This window comes from Mustela lutreola, chromosome 4 (genome assembly GCF_030435805.1).
Source record: "Mustela lutreola isolate mMusLut2 chromosome 4, mMusLut2.pri, whole genome shotgun sequence".
Classification (NCBI taxonomy): Eukaryota; Metazoa; Chordata; class Mammalia; order Carnivora; family Mustelidae; genus Mustela; species Mustela lutreola.
In genome coordinates, this window is record NC_081293.1 from 39,026,478 (window position 1) to 39,047,498 (window position 21,021).

The following is a 21,021-nucleotide window of genomic DNA, read 5'->3' on the forward strand; positions in this document are numbered from 1 at the left end:
TCTGCCTACTTGCGCTCTCTCTCTGTCAAATAAATAAATAAAATCTTTTAAAAAATTAAGAAATGGTGGGTATTGGAGAGGCATAAGAGACCCATCTCAGAAGAGAGAAACCATAGGCCAAGGACAATTTGAAACATTTCTTGGTGTTAGATGCAATGTAGAGTTAGCTCAGCCAATTTCTTTGAGTGTGTACTTTGTAAGCCTTTCCATCAAACCTCATTGAGTCCCTCTACTCACAAATTCCCAATATCTTGTTGGCACTGGAACTTGCTCAGGCATGACAGGTATTTCTGCACCATGAAGTTGGCACTGAATAAAATTAAGTTAGCACTGAATAAAATTAAAACCCCATGAAAATGAGACTTTATCTGGGCATTAAGATCTATAGATAGTCTCACTTTGCTCTAGCTTCTATAACTCATTTCCCATTATAGTTTATTTTCTCTCACATCCAGGTTTGGCCTGGATTGAAAGCAAAGTGGATAGATGGACAGATGTTATAAAAGTGTTTTTGTCTGGGACACCTGGGTAGCTCAGTTGTTTAAGCATCCAACTCCTGATTTCCGATCATGTCAGGTCATCATCTGAGAGTTACAGAACAAGCCTCCTGTCAGACTCATTGCCCCCCAGCACCTTCAATCACACATGCTGTCTCTTTCTCACTCTCAGAAAAAGGGGGATTTTGTCTATTTGGGAAGGTAGGACCCACATGGAAACTCATGGAAAGTTTCTATATTTGCCACATGGAAAGTGCCTATATTTGCCTTGACCCTCTAAGATCAATATTAATATGGGCATATACAAGCAGAACAAATTTCCAAACAGCTCCCATATGTACCAGGGTTGCCTACAAACACTTTGGGAGGTTAGTACTCTTCTCTGGCTTGTGATGGGAAGCAAGAAGTCACAGAAAAATGGGTCTCCCCTGCCACAGTAGCCCAGCTTAGACAACCAGTAAAAGAAGCAGCTTCCCAGGCCACTGGTTGCTATGGATACGGCTTCTCCACCCTCAGGCTCACATCTCTACCTCTTCTGGATCTAGAAAGAATCTGGGTTCCATTTCCCACATTCTTATTTTTAAAAGAGAGCCCTGCCAGGCTAGAGATGTAACAGAAACCACCTAGCATTCCCCCTTCCTCCCTGAAGAGGAAAAAGGGTATACTTTCCTTTTTCAAGAAGATTGGAGAGCACAATGAAATTTTTTTCATATGAAAATATGGAATGAAAAGAATCATAACATCGGTGAAAGCATAAAGAAAAGTTGACCAAGAAAGGCAGGCTTCCCCAGTACCTTCCTAAAAGCCTCATAAAATCTAGAATATAATCCAGCTTTTTCTCACAATAAAATCTATTCTTTTAACAACTATGCTCTGACCTCAGTGCACACAGCACATGTAGAAAATTTTAGTCTGGACTGTTACATCAAATCAGTAGCAAATTCAACTTGGAATTTTAAAAACCCTTGGGAAATTGTCATATAATTTCCTTCAAAATATTGGCAGAGAACAGTGTGGACATCTGGGAGTCAGCATCACCACACAAGGGAAGATAAATATAAGGGTTGCACCAGTAAATCTTGTCCTCAACATTGACCAATTAGCTGTCCCCAGGATACCAGCCATGCCCTTAATTTCTGCCCCTGTCTCTTCAGCATCTAAAAAGGTTTGGGAGCCTGCACTCTCTGCTCACCGGCTGGGTCCATCCTGCTTCACAATCATATATTCTGGTGGTAAAACTATCACAGAGCCCCAAACCTGCATGACAGCACCTTCTCAATGATGATGCAGTGAAACAAGGATGCTTCTCCCTATGAAAAGGTGAGGATTTGATGGAGGAACATAGTGCCTTAGAAGGAGACTTGGTGCAGGTGTACCCATGACATGAAGCCCTAAACATAAGACCCTTGCCTCAGCAACACCCAGGGCTAAACCTGTTTTAAGAAGCTACCTGTTCCTGTTAAGAGTATAGGAGGTGAGAGCAAAGTTGCATGGTAGGTGGGGTTTTACTCACTGAGGGAGCAGAGCCAGACCTTTATCAGAATGCTAAGTGGTCTGGAAGCCCAGCTCTAGTCCAGAATGGTAAGCAGTGAAATATGGTTATTTTAGTCTGTCTGCTCCTTTCTGGGGCTTCCATAGTCAAGGCTGACCATAGTTATGCTGTGCTATGAAACATCTGGGCTATGAAAAAAATACTTAGTCAGCCAGACATTGGCAGCACAGGATGTATATTCACCTCACTATGGGACAACAGGCTGTGACAAATGAATTTCCTTCACCTCTCTTTTCCCCTCAGCCCAGAGCAAGCTCTTTATTTCTTAGAACAGTATTTTCAGGGGAAGGAAACCTGATGAGGTGACTCCTGTGTGTGCACCTGGCCTTAAGGACTAGTGGCTTGATGGGCTTACTGGGGTCCACTGGCACAGAAGCAGAGGATCCCACAGGCTGTGTCACTCAGGGGTGAGGAGTTTGGTTTCATGAGCAGCCCTTCATAGGACCTGGCCAAAGGTGGGTTAGGGAGAGAGACACATGCCACAAGGCTGACTTTAAGCCTAACATTGAGATGCTACAGCCAAACAACACAGTGAGAGAAATCAGTGGCATAGAGCTCTAAAGACAGCAAACTGTTCAGTGAGCTTTGAGGTAAGAGTGAGTGCATGAGTGCCAGACACCCAGCCTATATACCTAACTGGGCTAGTTCCTCTGACCTAATGTCACTCCCACCTTCATTAGAGGACAGCATGAACCCTGGGTGGGGGTGGGGTAAATCCTGGATTTACAAGTTATGTCATGTTGCAGAGAAGCCCCCAAAGTCTCCAGTCTCCTGTTTCTTCTGTAAAATGCTTGTGTTAAGGTAGATGCTCCATAAGCCTGATGTCATTCCACAGGTCTCTAACTCATCAGGGATACTAACTAAGGGTAGAAACAATTAAAATAAATAAAGCTAATCCTTCACTTCAAGTTTAAAGATCATCAACAGTACATTTTTTTCCCTTTTCAAATATTTTGACATTGCATCTGTCAATAGCAGGGGCTCTGGATCTGGAAGATCTAGGTAAAGTGCCACCTATGTGAAGCAAATACTCTGGAACAATCTAAGCCTGAGTTCTGCTTCTCTAGAAGAAGGGGCTCATGGTTATTGTGAAGAGGAACAGAAATACTGAATTTCAGTGATCAGCATAATGCCACACATAAGTCCTCAACACATCATGGTGATCACAGTTTGGACCATAGAATGTTTTGCATTATTAAAAGGGACTTCTAAAGGGAATATTACTAATGCCATCATTATGTTTACAAACAAATTGGTAATTCTATTAAAAATAAAATGTTATATAACTAGAAAAATGTCAATACACCTGCCTACACATGTTGCTCTCCTAAGCATTATTTTAGTGATCATAACATTACAATTAGACTTTGAGGAACACCTAGGAAACATTAGCATCATATGCCAAATGAGTTACATGCTTTTCCTTACTTAGTTCTCACAGGAACATGAACAGGTAGATCCTATCATCTTCATTCTACAGAAGATGAAGGAAAGTTGACAAATGTTAACTAACTTTCCAAAAATGACCCATCTCTCATGAGTTAGAACTGAGCATTGAGCTAATATTGAACTCAGGTCCATCTGATTGAAGAACCAACTGGCTAATCCACTTTACTACCAGCCTACCCATGTTCCTGGATAGTCAAGTAACTTAATCATGCTCCTCTAAAACCTTTGTGTTCCCTGATGTCTTAAACTGTAGCTTAAGCACAGCTGTGATGCTGCTGTGGAAAGAGATGCCCATGGAAATGGGGAACGGGACAACTGTCCAAGAATTCACCTTGGAGGGGTTTCCTGCCATCCAAAACTTGGGAAAGGTCTTCTTCCTCGTGCACCTGCTGGCATACCTGACATCCATTGTAAGCAATGCGATCATAGTCACCATCACCTGTGCTGACTCCCGGCTCCACACACCTATGTACTTTTTCCTCAGCATTTTCTCCTGCTTGGAGTGTGGTATCATAAGTGCTGTTATTCCTAAATTGCTGATCATCTTTCTCTTAAACATGCAAACTATTTCCCTTTCTGCCTGTTTTATACAAGCATTTGTCACTGTATTTCTGGGATCAGCTGTTTTCTTCCTCATAGCAGTGATGTCACTGGATCGGTATGTGGCCATTTGCAAGCCTCTGCATTATCCAACCATCATGAACCCGAAGACTTGCATCCTCCTGGTCACTGCCTGCTTCACATTGCCCTTCCCCCTCATTACTGGTCTTGTAGTGAAGGTTTCCCAATTATCCTTCTGTGGCCCCCATGTCATTCCCCACTTTTTCTGTGACCTTGGCCCCCTGATTCATCTCTCCTGTTCTAATACCAGCTCCACTGAAATGTTAGCCTTTGTCCTCACTTCTTTTATTCTATTGACATCCCTTATCATAACCACCATTGCATACAGCAACATAGTAGTCACAATCCTCCGACTCCCATCTGTAAGGGAGAAACAGAAAGCTTTCTCCACTTGCTCCTCTCACCTCATAGTTCTCTCTCTAATGTATGGCAGCTGTGTGTTCATATATGTGAAACCAAAGCAAACGAACAGGCTGGACTCCAACAGGGAGGCTGCCCTTGTGAACACGGTGGTGACCCCCTTGCTCAACCCTGTCATCTACACTCTGCGGAACAAGCAGGTGCACCAGGCTCTGAGGGAAACAATGTGCAGAATGAAAATATCAAGATAAAAACAATCACACAGCTTTGGAGTGAAAGGCTTCAGAGAACCCTGTGTCCTCATCCTGGCCAGTGTAGCAGTCCACAGAGTTGTAGTGCAGAGTCTCTGACAGATCTCAATGAACCCTACACATCCCTAGCAAAATGGAAACCTGTTTCTTCAAGGCTACACTTTACCATGATGTGCATAGCTATGCTCTCCCTAAATATTCCACATACTGATGACAACTGATTAATTACAAAAGCCTTTACTGAATTTTTAGTAAATCAGTAAATTATTTATAAATCACGCACTTAAATTTCCAAAATTTTGTAAATTTTTACACTTATTATTTCATTTCATTCTCCAATAAGCATGGTTCAACAGAATTAATAATGATTTACCAACAGGTATTTAGATAATTAAAATGATAAAAGGTGATATATTACATTGTGTGTAGGAACAAAATGATAGAAATAGCATGTTTGGGTCTGCATTCTCTCCTAGCCTTGCCCAAGGAAATAATGGTCAGACTACTCTTCATCTTGCAATATATATTTTTTGCTTCGAGTGTGTTCTTAAATGCTGCTCTTGGCCCTTAGCTTAGCTACATATGTATGCATCAATCCCATGCTTTGGGGAAACTGAATTATTCTCAGGCTTAGACCATTCTCTAAGGAGAGGGAATTACCACAGCATGCCAAGACTGACCAGCTCCTAAATCCTAAATTATTATTCCAGTTCCAACCCCTCAGATTCATAATGCATGCTTATGATCGGTTCCTACCCTAAAGCTGTTACCACAAAATGTCTGTGTATATCAGTGGAAGGGCGCATTTGTTTTATAATTCTATAATTTCCTCCAAAAACTCAAGTTGGGAAAACCTAAGTTATTTGCTTATCTACTTCATTTTACTAATGAAAATCAACAAATTAAACATTTTTCCTGTTGAATTGTGTTGTCAACCATAGGTTATATTCTGACTGATAATCTACTTATTTTTATAACTGTTTTATTTATTTATTTGAGAGAAAGAGAGTAGTATAAGAGGCAGAAGGACAAGCTAACACCACACTGAGTGCAGAGTCCTATGCAGGGCCTTATTTTGGGACCATGACCTGAGCCAAAGTCAGACACTTGACTAAGCCACATAGACACCCCTGATTGATAACCTACTTTAAAACCAAAATTTTCAGTGGGGAGGAGTCATGATGGCAGAGAAGTAGCAGGCTGAGATGACATCAGGTACCAGGAGATCTGCTAGACAGCTTATCAAACCATTCAGAACAAATCCAACAGGAGATTGAAGAGAAGAAGTGCAACAATTCTAGAAACAGAAAATTGAACACTTTCTGAAAGGTAGGACCAGTGGAGAAGTCAATCCAAAGCCACAGTTAGATAGACTGTGGGGTGAGGGGTGGCTCCCAGCAAGCGGCAAAGCAATGGAGCACAAAATCAGGACTTTAGAAGTCTGCTGCACTGAAGGATATCACTACAGAGCCTAAACTGAGGAGAAGCCCACATGAGGACAGCATGGCCTCAGGTCCCACAAGGTCACAGAAGGATCAGGCGTGTCTGAGTGTCGCAGAGCTTGCAGGTATTAGAGCGGGGAAGCTGGCTGCAGAGACAGAGCCGAGGAGTGATCTCTCAACTCGGGGTTACCTTGAACTTTAATCCGTGGCACAGGCCACTATTCTGTGAGTGGGGTCCCCACAAGATCCAGGGACACCCCCCGGAAGAACACAGGGATCTGTGGGGTTCAGAGACTCCAGGCAGAGCTCTGTGCCAGAGATAGAGATGCTTGGTCACAGGCTGGGTGAGCTCGGAGCACAGCTGGAGGCCAGGGAGATGGAAGTGACTGAACGCTTTTCTCTGAGGGCACATTGGGGACTGGGGTCCCGGGCTCTTGGCTCCTCTGGGACAGAGATCGGGAGGCTGCCATTTTCATTCCCGTCCTCTGGAAATCTACGGAAAGCATTCAGGGAACAAAAGCTCCCCAAAACAAACCCAAGCGGATTACTTAGCCTCGCCCCTGGTAAGGGCGGTGCAATTCTGCCCTGGGCAAAGACACTTGAGAGTCACTACAACAGACCCCTCCTCCAGAAGATTAACAAGAAATCAAGCCAAAACCACGTTCATTTACCAAGGAGAACAGCAGAATTTCAGAGGAGGAGAAAGCAAAGCATGCTTGCATGGCTCTCTCCCCATGATTCTTAAGTTGCAAAGTTAATTAATTTTTTTAATTTAATTTTTTCTTCTGCTGAATTTTATGTAACTTTCACACTTTCCTCTTTTAATGTTTTTTTAACAAGTTAATCTTAACAATACCTTTCATTAAAAAAAATCTTTTTTGAAACTTCATTATTATAATCATATTTTATCATTCACTGTATCTAACTATATTTTTTGTATACACATAGGGATTTTTCTTCTAAAAAATTTGGGGTACAACTTCTTCTAATAGATCAAAATACCCCCTAAATCTAGCACTTGTCTTGTTCTAGTCTCCAGCCTGAACAAATTCTTTCCACTTTCTTTTTCTTTATTCTCCCAACCAACTTAACTTATCAAGTCCTTTTTCAGAAATTCAAAAGAAAATTTTTTTCATCCTTATAATCATATTCCATACCTTCATTGTGTTTACCCTTATATATGTTTTTCATTCTTTAAAATTTTGGAAGGTAGTTTCTTTTAAGAGACCAAAATACTCCCAAAATTAAGTGGGTGACCCTGTTCTATTCACCAGTCATATATATTTTTTTCTTTTTTGTATTTTTTGTTTTATTTTTTAACTTTTTTCCTGAACTTCTTTTTACCCCCTTTCTGCCCACCCCCCCACGATTTGGGATCTCTTCTAATTTGATTAAAGCACATTTTCCTAGGGTCTTTGACAGCCTTTTAGTATTTTATTTGCTCCTTCATATATTCTTATCTTGACAAAATGACACAGCAGAAAAACATCACCACAAAAAAAAAAAAAAAAAGAACAAGAGGCAGTACCAAAGGCTAGGGACCTAATCAACGTGGACATTGATAATATGCCAGACCTAGGGTTCAGAATGACAATTCTCAAGGTTCTAGCCCAGCTCGAAAAAGGCATGGAAGATCTTAGAGAAACCCTGTATGGAGAAATAAAAGCCTTTCCTGGAGAAATAAAAGAACTAAAATCTAACCAAATTGAAATTTAAAAAGCTATTAATGAGGTGCAATCAAAAATGGAGGCTCTTACTGCTAGGATAAATGAGGCAGAAGAAAGAATTTAGTGATATAGAAAACTAAATGACAGAGAATAAAGAAGCTGAGCAAAAGAGAGACAAACAACTACTGGACCACAAGGGAAGAATTTGAGAGATAAGTGATACCATAAGATGAAACAACATTAGAATAATTGGGATTCCAGAAGAAGAAGAGATAGAGGGGAGCTGAAGGTATATTGGTGTGAATTATTGTAGAGAATTTTCCTAATATGGCAAAGGGAACAAGCATCAAAATCCAGGAGGTGCAGAGAACCCCCCCACACCACATTTCCATGTCTTAGCCACAAAGAGAAAATCCTGAAAGAAGACTGGGACAAGAAGTCTCTAACATACAATGGTAAAAATATTAGATGGGCAGCACACTTATCCACAGAGACCTGGCAGGCCAGAAAGAACTGGCAGGATATATTGAGAGCACTAAATGAGAAAAACATGCAGCCAAGAATACTATATCCAGCTAGGCTACGATTGAAAATAGAAGGAGAGATAAAAAGCTTCCAGGACAAACAAAAACTAAAAGAGTTTGCAAACACCAAACAAGCTCTACAGGAAATATTGAAAGGGGTCCTCTAAGCAAAGAGAGACCATAAAAGTAGTAGATCAAAAAGGAACAGAGACAATATACAGTAACAGTCACCTTACAGGCAATACAATGGCACTAAATTCATATCTCTCAATAGTTACCTTGAATGTAAATGGGCTAATTGCCCCAATAAAAAGACACAGAGTATCAGAATGGATAAAAAAAAAAAAAAAACCAAAACCCATCAATATGCTTCCTACAAGAAACTCATTTTAGACCCAAAGACACCTCCAGATTTAAGCCGAGGGGGTTGAAAATAATTCACCATGCCAATGGACATCAAAAGAAAGCTGGGGTGGCAATCCTTATATCAGATCAATTATATTTTAAGCCGAAACCTATAATAAGAGATGAGGAAGGACACTATATCATTCTCAAAGGGTTTGTCCAACAAGAAGATCTAACAATTTTCAATATCTATGCCCCTAACATGGGAGAAGTCAACTATATAAACCAATTAATAACAAAATCAAAGAAACACATTGACAATAATACAATAATAGTAGGGGACTTTAACACTCCCCTCACTGAAATGGACAGATTATCCAAGCAAAAGGTCAACAAGGAAATAAAGGCCTTAAATGACACACTGGACCAGTTGGACATCACAGATATATTCAGAACATTCCATCCCAAAGCAACAGAATACACATTCTTCTCTAGTGCATATGGAATATTCTCCAGAATAGATCACATCCTGGGTCATAAATCAGGTCTCAGCTGACACCAAAAGATTGAGATCATTCCCTACATATTTTCAGACCACAAGGCTCTGAAGCTAGAACTCAATCACAAGAGGAAATTTGGGAAAAAACCAAATACCTGGAGACTAAAGAGCATCCTTCTAAAGAATGAATGGGTCAACCAGGAAATTAAAGAAGAACTGAAAAATCCATGGAAACAAATGATAATGAAAACAGAAAGTTTCAAAATCTGTTCGTCACAGCAAAGGCAGTCCTGAGAGGAAAATATACAGTGATACAAGCCTTTCTCAAGAAATAAGAAAGGTCTCAAATACACAACCTAACCCTACACCTAAAGGAGCTGGAGAAAGAACAAGAAAGAAACCCTAAGCCCAGCAGGAGAAGAGAAATAATAAAGATCAGAGCAGAAATAAATGAAATAGAAATCAAAAAAAAATAGAACAAATTAATGAAACTAGTAGCTGGTTCTTTGAAAAAAATAATAAGATTGATAAACCCCTGGCCAGACTTATCAAAATGAAAAGAGAAAGGACCCAAATAAATAAAATCATGAATGAAAGAGGAGAGATCACAACCAACACCAAGGAAATACAAACAATTATAAGAACATAATATGAGCAACTCTACACCAACAAATTTGATAATCTGGAAGAAAAGGATGCATTCCTAGAGACATATAAACTACCACAACTGAACCAGGAAGATATAGAAAACCTGAACAGACCCATAACAAGTAAAGAGATTGAAAGAGTCATCAAAAATTTCCAAACAAACAAAAGCCCAAAGCCAGATGGCTTCCCAGGGGAACTCTATCAAACATCTAAAGAAGAATTAATTCCTTTTCTCCTGAAACTGTTCCAAGAAATAGAAATGGAAGGAAAACCTCCAAACTCATTTTATGAGGCCAGTATCACCTTGATCCCAAAATCAGACAAGGATCCCATCAAAAAAGGGAACTACAGACCAATATCCTTAATGAACAAAGATGTTAAAATTCTCACCAAAATACTAGCTAATAGGATCCAACAGCACGTTAAAAGGATTATTCACCATGACCAAGTGTGATTTATTCCAGGGCTGCAAGGTTGGTTCCACATCTGCCAATCAACCAATGTGATATAATACATTAATAAAAGAAAAAACAAGAACCATAAGATACTCTCAAGAGATGCTGAAAAAGCATTTGTCAAAGCTTGACAGCACCCCTTCCTGATCAAAACTCTTCAAAGTGTAGGGATAGAGGGCACATACCTCAATGTTATTAAAGCAAACTATGAAACACCCACTGCAAATATCATTCTCAATGGAGAAGAAATGAGAGCTTTTCCTCTAAGGTCAGGAACACGGCAGGAATGTCCATTATTACCACGCTATTCAACATAGTACTAGAAGTCCTAGCCTCAGCAATCAGAAAACAAAAAGAAATTATAGGCATCCAAATTGTCAAAGAATAAGTCAAACTATCACTCTTTGCAGATTATATGATCCTTTATGTGGAAAACCCAAAAAGCTCTACTCCAAAACTGCTAGAACTTATACAGGAATTCAGTAAAGTGTCAGGATATAAAATCAATGCACAGAAATCAGTTGCATTTCTCTACACCAACAACAAGACAGAAGAAAGAGAAATTAAGGAGTCGATATCATTTACAATCAATTGCGCCCAAAGCCATAAGATACCTAGGAATAAACCTAAATAAAGAGACAAAGAATCTATACTCAGAAAACTATAAAGTACTCATGAAAGAAATTGAGGAAGACACAAAGAAATGGAAAAATGTTACATGCTCCTGGATTGGAAGAACAAATATTGTGAAAATGTTGAGCTACCTAAGGCAATCTACACATTTAATGCAATACCTATCAAAATCCCATCCATTTTTTTCAAAGAAATGGAACAAATAGTTCTAAAATTTATATGGAACCAGTAAAGACCTCGAATAGCCAAAGGGATATTGAAAAAGAAAGCCAAAGTCGGTGGCATCACAATTTTAGACTTCAAGCTCTATTACAAAGCTGTCATCATCAAGACAGTATGGTACTGGCACAAAAACAGACACATAGATCAATGGACCAGAATAGAGAGCCCAGAAGTAGACCCTCAACTCTATGGTCAACTAATCTTCGACAAAGCAGGAAAGAATGTCCAATGGAAAAGAGCCTCTTCAATAAATAGTGTTGGGAAAATTGGACAGCCACATGAAGAAAAATGAAATTGGACCATTTCCTTACACCACACGCGAAAATAGACTCAAAATGGATGAAGGACCTCAATGTGAGAAAGGAATCCATCAAAATCCTTGAGGAGAACACAGGCAGCAACCTCTTCAACCTCAGCCGCAGCAACATCTTCCTAGGAACATCGCCAAAGGCAAGGGAAGCAAGGGCAAAAATGAACTATTGGGATTTCATCAAGATCAAAAGCTTTTGCACAGCAAAGGAAACAGTTAACAAAATCAAAAGACAACTGACAGAATGGGAGAAGATATTTGCAAATGACATATCAGATAAAGGGCTAGTGTCCAAAATCTATAAAGAACTTAGCAAACTCAACACCCAAAGAACAAATAATCCAATCAAGAAATGGGCAAAGGACATGAACAGACATTTCTGCAAAGAAGACATCCAGATGGCCAACAGACACATGAAAAAGTGCTCCATATCACTCGGCATCAGGGAAATACAAATCAAAACTACAATGAGATACCACCTCACACCAGTCAGAATGGCTAAAATCAACAAGTCAGGAAATGACAGATGCTGGTGAGGATGCGGAGAAAGGGGAACCCTCCTACACTGTTGGTGGGAATGCAAGCTGGTGCAGCCACTCTGGAAAACAGCATGGAGGTTCCTCAAAATGTTGAAAATAGAACTGCCCTATGACCCAGCAATTGCACTATTGGGTATTTACCCTAAAGATACAAACGTAGTGATCCAAAGGGGCACGTGCACCGAATGTTTATAGCAGCAATGTGCACAATAGCCAAACTATGGTAGAACCTAGATGTCCATCAAAAGATGAATGGATGAAGAAGATGTGGTATATATACACAATGGAATACTATGCAGCCATCAAAAGAAATGAAATCTTGCCATTTGCGACAACATGGATGGAACTAGAGCGTATCATGCTTAGCGAAATAAGTCAAGCAGAGAAAGACAACTATCATATGATCTCCCTGATATGAGGAAGTAGTGATGCAACATGGGGGCTTAAGTGGGTAGGAGAAGAATAAATGAAACAAGATGGGATTGGGAGGGAGACAAACCATAAGTGATGCTTAATCTCACAAAACAAACTGAGGGTTGCTGGGGGGAGGGGGTTTGGGAGAAGGGGGTGGGATTATGGACATTGGAGAGGGTATGTGCTTTGGTGAGTGCTGTGAAGTGTGTAAACCTGGTGATTCACAGATCTGTATCCCTGGGGATAAAAATATATGTTTATAAAAAATAAAAAATTTAATTAAAAGCCTTAAAAAAAAAAAAGGAAACAAGAGGGATGTTTGCGGTGTTGGAAATGTCCAGTATCTTGACTGTGATGGTAGATACATGAACCAAGACAGTGTGATAAAATTGTGCAAGAGGTAAACACACACACATGCACAGACACAGTGACACACACACACACACACACACACACGAGTATAAGTAATATTGAGGAAATCTGAAAATGATTGGTGGATTGCATTAGTCAATATCCTGATTGTGATATTAAACTATAATTTTTCAAAATGTTATCATTGCAGGAAAATGAGCAATGTACACCTACCTTTCTATTTCTTATAACTGTATGTGAATCTTCTTTCAATAAAAATTTCAATTAAGGAAGAAAAGGATAGTTTGGGAGGGTTGAGTGATGGTGTTTCATAAAAACTAGTACAGACAAAAGGTTGATATCCAGGATCTTTAAAGAACTCCTCAAACTCAACACACACAAAACAGACAATCATATCAAAAAATGGGCAGAAGATATAAACAGACACTTCTCCAATGAAGACATACAAATGGCTATCAGACACATGAAAAAATGTTCATCATCATTAGCCCTCAGGGAGATTCAAATTAAAACCACATTGAGATATCACCTTACACCAATTAGAATGGCCAAAATTAGCAAGACAGGAAACAACATGTGTTGGAGGGGATGTGAAGAAAGGGGAACCCTCTTCCACTGTTGGTGGGAACGCAAGTTGGTGCAGCCTCTTTGGAGAACAGTGTAGAGATTCCTCAAGAAATTAAAAATAGAACTTCCCTATGACCCTGCCATTGCCTACTGGGTATTTACCCCGAAGATACTGATGTAGTGAAAAGAAGGGCCATCTGTACCCCAATGTTTATAGCAGCAATGGCCACGGTTGCCAAACTGTGGAAAGAACCAAGATGCCCTTCAACGGATGAATGGATAAGGAAGATGTGGTCCCTATACACGATGGAGTATTAGGCCTCCAATAGAAAGGACGAATACCCAACTTTTGTAGCAACATGGACGGGACTGGAAGAGATTCTGCTGAGTGAAATAAGTCAAGCAGAGAGAGTCAATTACCATATGGTTTCACTTATTTGTGGAGCATAACAAATAGCATGGAGGACATGGGGAGATAGAGAGGAGAAGGGAGTTGGGAGAAATTGGAAAGGGAGGTGAACCATGAGAGACTATGGACTCTGAAAAAAAATCTGAGGGTTTTGAAGGGGCGGGAGGTGGGAGGTCGGGGTACAAGGTGGTGGGTATTATAGAGGACACGGATTGCATGGAGCACTGGGTGTGGTACAAAAACAATGAATACTGTTATGCTGAAAATAAATTTTTAAAAATTTTTCAAATAAATAAATAAATAAATAAAAGTAGTACATTCCCTGATCTTTCAAAAAATGGACATTTAATTTCAATTGTAGTTAAATGAAAATAATAATGCTAAAGTCTCACAAAAATGCAGACACTGGGTCACTCATGCATTGTTAATGGGAATGTAAAATGGTATAATCACTCTGGTAGTTTTGTCAGATTCTTATAAAACTAAATATTTGATTACCATATAACCTAGCCATTGTGTTCTTAGGCACTTACCCCAGGAAAATGAAATCTTATATTCATACAAACACCTGTACATGAATATTCAGAGAAGCTTTATTTGTAATAGCTAAAAACTAGAAATGGGACACCAGAAAGATGGCAGGACAGAGACCTCTGATCCCCTCCCCCTTCCCACAGACACCCTGAATAAATAGCTACACGCAGATCAATTCCCTCTGAAGGATACCCAGACATGAACTGAGACACTCCTACAATTCCAGATAACTGAGAAAATAGCCACATCAAAATAGGTGGGAAAAGCTGAGGCACTCTCACCATAAACCTCACCCCAAATAACACCTTACAATCAGGTGGGAACCCCCAGCTTTTCCCAGAAGAGCAAAGGGCTTACACCACACATCTAGGGCCTCGACTTAGAGGGTTGACAACCAAAGGATTGTGCTCCTAACTTGCCTGTTTCTAGGAGCTGAGACGCCCATCATAGACTAAAATCAGAGACTGGCATTAAAGCAGCATGCAAAAGCTTTCCTCAGCTCTTCCCCATGGCTGAACATAGAGCAAGCAGGCAAAAATGGCCAGCTCTCAGTTTCTCCATAGAAGGGATTAGACTATACATCTAGTCTCAACTTGACCAGCTGCTACCTTGATGGTCGGGCTTCTAACTAGCCTGCATCTGGGAGCTGACAGACAGGAACTCACTACTTTCCTAGGAGTCTGAATAAACCATTGGCCACTTTCTGTAGCTCCTTCTCCCCTGGCTTGCTCCAGAAACAGAACCAAGTCTCCAACTAACTTGCCTGTCTCTGAGATCCAATGGCCCCCAGCTTTCATTGGGCCTTTGAGGATGACAGACAGTAAAGCAACAGTTTTAAGGAGTGTGGTCTGAATGAGAGTGTAGCCATTTCCCACAGGACCTCTACCCAAATCAGTGAACAGTGAGTAGGGGATTTACTCTCTCAGCTGCTCACTGAGGAGAGAAGGAATTGGACCATGCATGGAGTATTCCCCACTTCTCTAGCTTCTGCTAGAAAGACTAATTTCTATCCTCCCTGTCACAGGGACTAACAGAGTTTGGCATACTTTAGTCTCTTGGGGCATTCTAGAAACAAAGATAGTAGTTTGAATGAGCACAAAGGTTCAAGAAGTACCCAGAATCTCGCTGGGCTGATAGGGGAGGTTCATCTCCTTCACTAGTCTGGTTCATGAGGCCAGGCTGTGAAAATTGGCAGAGGTGGCTATTTCATCTAATGCACAAAAACCAGAAACCCTGGGAACTCCTGCTCTTAGATTAGTCTCAGAAATTACCTTCTTTGGAGAAAGAAGGGACAAAGACACAGCTATACTTAGAAGATCATAACCTCCAGGACACTTTATAATCAAACCATTCCCAGGCAAAAAAAAAAAACAAAAAAAACAAACTAAATAAGCCAATATTTTTTGACAGTCTAAAATTTCTTAAATCAGATTATGGCTTGAATATAAGTAATTCTCAAATCAAGCAGAAAGCAGTATATGTATATTTTCAGATATACATATATACAGATATACTGAAAATCAAATGCATAGCATGTGCATGCCATGTGGGATGTGATAGGAACCACTTCCCATTAGGGCCAGTTGTCTTCAGCTGGGAGCCACTACCTCCATGAACCTACAAACACAATAACTGACCCAATTTTAATCCATTTTTTTAAAATTATCAATTGCAGTCATTTTCCTTTTAAACATCTCTTCCATGTAGGGAGAAAATTTGGTAGTGGAATCACCTACCTTTCAGCAACCTATTGGGGTCAAGGATTGGCAATATCAGTTATAGGGGGAAAAAAAACTGAACAAATTTAAAAGTTCTGGGATGCCTGGGTGGCTCAGTCTGCTGAGCATCTGCCTTCAGCTCAGGTCATGATCCCAGTGTACTGGGATCAAAGTCCCACATCGGGATCCCTGCTCGGCAGAGAACCTGCTTCTCCCTCTCCTCCCAACTCATGCTCTCTCTCTCACTATTTTTGTCTCTCTCTCTCAAATAAATAAAATCCTTTTAAAACTTTTTAAAGTTTTGCACTATTTCTATTTTAAGAAAGTGTTAAAGACAATTTTGTTGATAACTTTACATACATCCTAACCACCTGGAGTTACACTGAGCTATTTATACCTCTAAAACCAATAGACCCAAAGAGAGAACCAGCTTACTGTTGGTTCATTTACATAAAAGATCCAATTAATGAAATACTATTAAGTTTCATTAGGCTATAATATTATGACTTTATATAATTTCAGAACAATTTGCTTCTAAAATTTCAAACCCTGAATACATAAAATGATGATGGTCTCTATCCTTTCTTAGTAACAGAAAACTCAAGCATAAGAATGTACCATGAATAGTAATTATTATCATCTGATTGACAATTTTTTATTCTTAAAGACTTTGTATTCTGTGATTTATGTATACTGGGCTCTCCATAAATGTTGTGTGAAATGAATTCATGAAAGACCACTGAGTAGAAAATCAAGGAAGATATTCTTCAGCATGATATAGAGAACTCAGAGGAATTTTCAGAGTGAAAAGTATTGTATTGCAAAGTAAGATTGTACCCAGCCAGATGAAAATTAGCATAAGCTGGATCACCATATGGAGAATTCTATAGAAAATATTTCTGCAATTGTGGGAAATTGAACTAGCAGACCAAGAAGTTCCACTTAACCACCAAAGCTCTGTTTCTGTAACCTCAATCTCGATAGAGCATCCCTCAGAGCCCGGTGGACCTGCTTGTTCCGCAGAGTGTAGATGACAGGGTTGAGCAGTGGGGTCACCACCGTGTTCACAAGGGCAGCCTCCCTGTTGGAGTCCAGCCTGTTCGTTTGCTTTGGTTTCACATATATAAACAAACAACTGCTGTACATCAGAGAGAGCACAAGGAGGTGAGAGGAGCAAGTGGAGAAAGCTTTCTGTTTCTCCTTGGCTGATGGGAGTCGCAGGACTGTGACTACTATGTTGCTGTATGCAATGGTGGTTATGATAAGGGATGTCAACAAGATAAAGGAAGTGAGGACAAAGGCCAACATTTCAGTGGAGCTGGTGTCAGAACAGGAGAGATGAATCAGGGGGCCAAGGTCACAGAGAAAGTGGGGGATGACATGGGGGCCACAGAAGGACAACTGGAAAACCTTCACTACCAGCCCAGTGATGAGAGGGAAGGACAAGGCAAAGCAGGCAGTGACCAGGAGGAAGCAAGTCTTCAGGTTCATGATGGTCGGGTAATGCAGAGGCTTGCAAATGGCCACATACCGATCCAGAGACATCACTGCCATGAGGAAGAAAATTATTGACCCAAAAAAGAAAAAAGAAAAGGCTTGTATGAGACAAGCAGTAAAGGAAATTGGTTGCCTTCCCAACAGGAAGATAGACAGCAGTTTAGGAATAACTGAGGTGATAAAACAGCATTCAGAGAAGGAGAACGTGCTGAGTAAAATATACATTGGTGTCCAGAGCCGATGGTCAACCCAAGTGATGATGATGATCACCACATTTCCTGAGATAGAGGCCAGGTATGCCAGCAGATGGATCAGGAAGAAGACATTCCCTAGGGCCTGGATGGCAGGAAACCCTTCCAGAATGAATTCTTGGATTGTTGTCTCATTCCTCACCTCCATAGGGATCTCCATTTCTCTATCATCAACTCTGCTGGATCTGTCAAACAGAAAATGCTACCACCAAAGAATAAAAATGTAACTGATGGCCACTATTAAAAAGCAATAAATACTACTTGCAGCTACAATTCTGAATGAGGAATCACTTTATATAATTTAAATGTTATAAATTATTTTGAAATTTGTCAATTATTAAATTGTAAAAATTGAAGGTTTATTGTTCATTTTTGAAAATAATTTTTAATGTGAAACTTCACTTTTCCTGAAAATAATATATTTGAATAATAATCCACAAGGTAAACACTGTAAAATAGAAATTATTTTCAAATAACATATAAACCCAACAGATAACAGTGAAGGCTGTCATCCCACAGAGAATATTTTTATGGGGTCCAATGTTAATTTCTATACTTCAGGTAGCATATGCAATATATAAAGGCCTCCAAAGCACTGTGGAAAAAGAAAGTGTGGGGGAGGGAGCTGTTTTCCTATTAGCATGTTCCAAACCAGTTATTTTCCTGAAGTTGGCTCATCCTGAGTTCTTTACCCAAAACTTTAAGACTGAACAAGAAATCTAGTTTATCACAGCATCTCATAACTACCCAGTCCTTGGGTTTAAGAGAAACGATGTCTAAAAATGGGAGTGAGGGATGGTTATATGACTTGGTTGTTCAGAATCAATGAGAAAACATTTAAATGTGCATCAGTTTCCCTCTCACTCTACACACCTGACAGAACAGAAGATTTTTCCTTCTGCTATTAGTCATATTACCTTTCAACATTGTTTTCTGGTAATATTTTTGTTATACTGGAAAATTTCAGTGTGGTGGAATTATGAATATATTTTCATTGCAATCACTACAGGAACATTCATTTTTTTCTTTCTTTAAAGATTTATTTATTTGAGAGAGAGAGTGAGAGAGAGCATGGGGACACAGAGAGAGAAGAAGAATCCCTGCTGAGCAGGGAGGCCAATGCGGAGATCAATCCCAAGACCCTGGGATCATGACTGAGGAGAAGGCAGACACTTAACCAACTGAGCCACCCAAGCACCCCAGGAATATTTGTTTTTAAAAAATGCCAAGGCCTAGCTAGAAGCTGAATGAATTGTCATGTAATCTTTAGGAAAGTATTCGGGCATATGTTGGAAATCAGTGCTCTAATAAGACACCATAATTTAAATTGAATTTTACTTAATTCTTTGACTTAGTTAAAACTATTACAATTACATTAACTATGCATGATCCACAGTACAAACTTAAACATTACTAGTTTCTGCTTTAAATATTTGGCTGTGCCTGGGTGGCTCAGTGGGTTAAAGCCTCTGCCTTTGGCTCAGGTCATGATCCCAGGGTCCTGGGATCAAGCCCCGTATAGGCTCTCTGCTCAACAGGTAGCCTGCTTCCCTTCCCCTCTCTCTGCCTGCCTCTCTGCCTACTTGTGATCTCTGTCAAATAAATGAAATCTTTAAAAAATAATAATAATAAAATTGACATTATATTGCAAGTTATTCCCATGGCCAAGTACTCACCAAGAAGCAGCCACAGGAAACACCTTCTTTGATAATGTGCTGCTTTTTTCTTCCAACAAACCAGGATCTTTCTTCAAAGCTAATGGAAGGGGGAGGTGAGATGACCTTTTTTTGGAACTTTTAAATCAATGAATGCCTATGTTTTAAATTAATAGGAAATTATTAAGGCTAGTTTTTTTCATGGAAGACAGAGATTTCTAAACTCTGGAAGATTAACAGTCATAGTTTTCCCCTATGGCCATTGGAATGATAAATCCTAGATCAAGACAATAGAAACTGCTGTAAATATGCACAAGAATATGCTGATGTAACCATTTAAAATTCCTGAACAAATTTATATCCATTCTATGGGATACAATGACACAGTCCATCATGAACATCAAATTTGATGGGTTGTGCATCCAAAACAGAAGAGAGTCAGGAAGTAGAAACAATAAATGTTACTTTCCTTTGGACCCTGTTGCTAGTCATTTTCTTATCAACAGTTGATAAGAATAGCTGCTTCCCACCTTTCAGAGTAGGTGAAGATCACTGAAGTCATAAATGAGAATATATTCAAGTGCCCTGATGATATAATTACGACAGGGTCATTTACCATCCCTCATGAGGACACACAGGGTCCAAAAGCACGAACCTATGGAATATTCAAGATTCATTAGAGGAGTACCAAAAAAAGGGAACACAAACTTAAATCACAACAGAGTCCCAGAGGACAATTTAATTGTTCATATTTGGAAATTAGAAATTTCAGCAGAAACATACCCAAATAACCATTTCACTGCATATGGTGGCATACTATCACCATTCTCAAGACCCTATGCAGTCCTTTGCACAAGTCCTCAAAGGTATATTTGCCATGAGTGCCCTAGCATTGCAAAATTTATAAAGTCCTGAATTACATATGTCAAAAAAGACAAGCTTAGGCATCAGAAAGAATGTTGTACAATTGCCCTTGCTTTTTTTCCTTTTTAACCTGGTATTTTCTTTAATGAGGTATAATTTATACACTGTAAAATGCATAAATTTTAATTACAAGTTGATAATTTTCTACATTTGTAAACATCTATGTAACTACTACCCAAACCATAAAAATTCCCATCTCATCACAAATGTCTTTGTGCCCAGTCAATAGCTCACACCAAGAGAAAACAACTAAAGAACAACTTTAATTTCTGTCATTGAAATTTACTTTTGCCACCTCTTGAAATTCATTTATGTTTAACCCACTGAGCCATCGAGGTGCCCCTGAAATTCATTTATATGGAACACAGCATATGTCTGGCTTTATTTTTCCTCAGATTTGTCAGAGTTATCCATGCTGTCACATGAACCAATGATTAATTCTTTTGTATTGTTTTATAGTAGGTCATTATCTATGTATATCACTATTTTCCATTCTCTCACTGAAGGACATTTATGTCCTTTCCAATTTAGGGCTACTATGGGTAAAGACATTATGAATATTCTTCTATAAGTCTTTTTGAAGACAGTATTCATTTCTCTTGAGTATATGGCTTGAAGTAAAAGTCCTGAATTAATTATAGAATAGGTCTTAGCACTATAAGAAAT

The 21,021-nt window shown here is 39.5% G+C and overlaps 2 protein-coding genes across 2 annotated transcripts; one reads left to right on the forward strand and one right to left on the reverse strand.

The window, feature by feature from the left end:
* Nucleotides 1-3,767: 3,767 nt before the first annotated feature.
* Nucleotides 3,768-4,730, forward strand: LOC131830300 (olfactory receptor 6E1-like). Its single transcript, XM_059172604.1, has one exon. The coding sequence runs from the start codon at nucleotides 3,768-3,770 to the stop codon at nucleotides 4,728-4,730; it is 963 nt and encodes a 320-aa protein (XP_059028587.1).
* Nucleotides 4,731-16,970: 12,240 nt separating this feature from the next.
* On the reverse strand, nucleotides 16,971-17,927 carry LOC131830301 (olfactory receptor 6E1-like). The gene has a single exon (XM_059172605.1). It carries the CDS (start codon nucleotides 17,922-17,924, stop codon nucleotides 16,971-16,973), a length of 954 nt encoding a protein of 317 aa, XP_059028588.1. The 5' UTR covers nucleotides 17,925-17,927.
* Nucleotides 17,928-21,021: the final 3,094 nt, after the last annotated feature.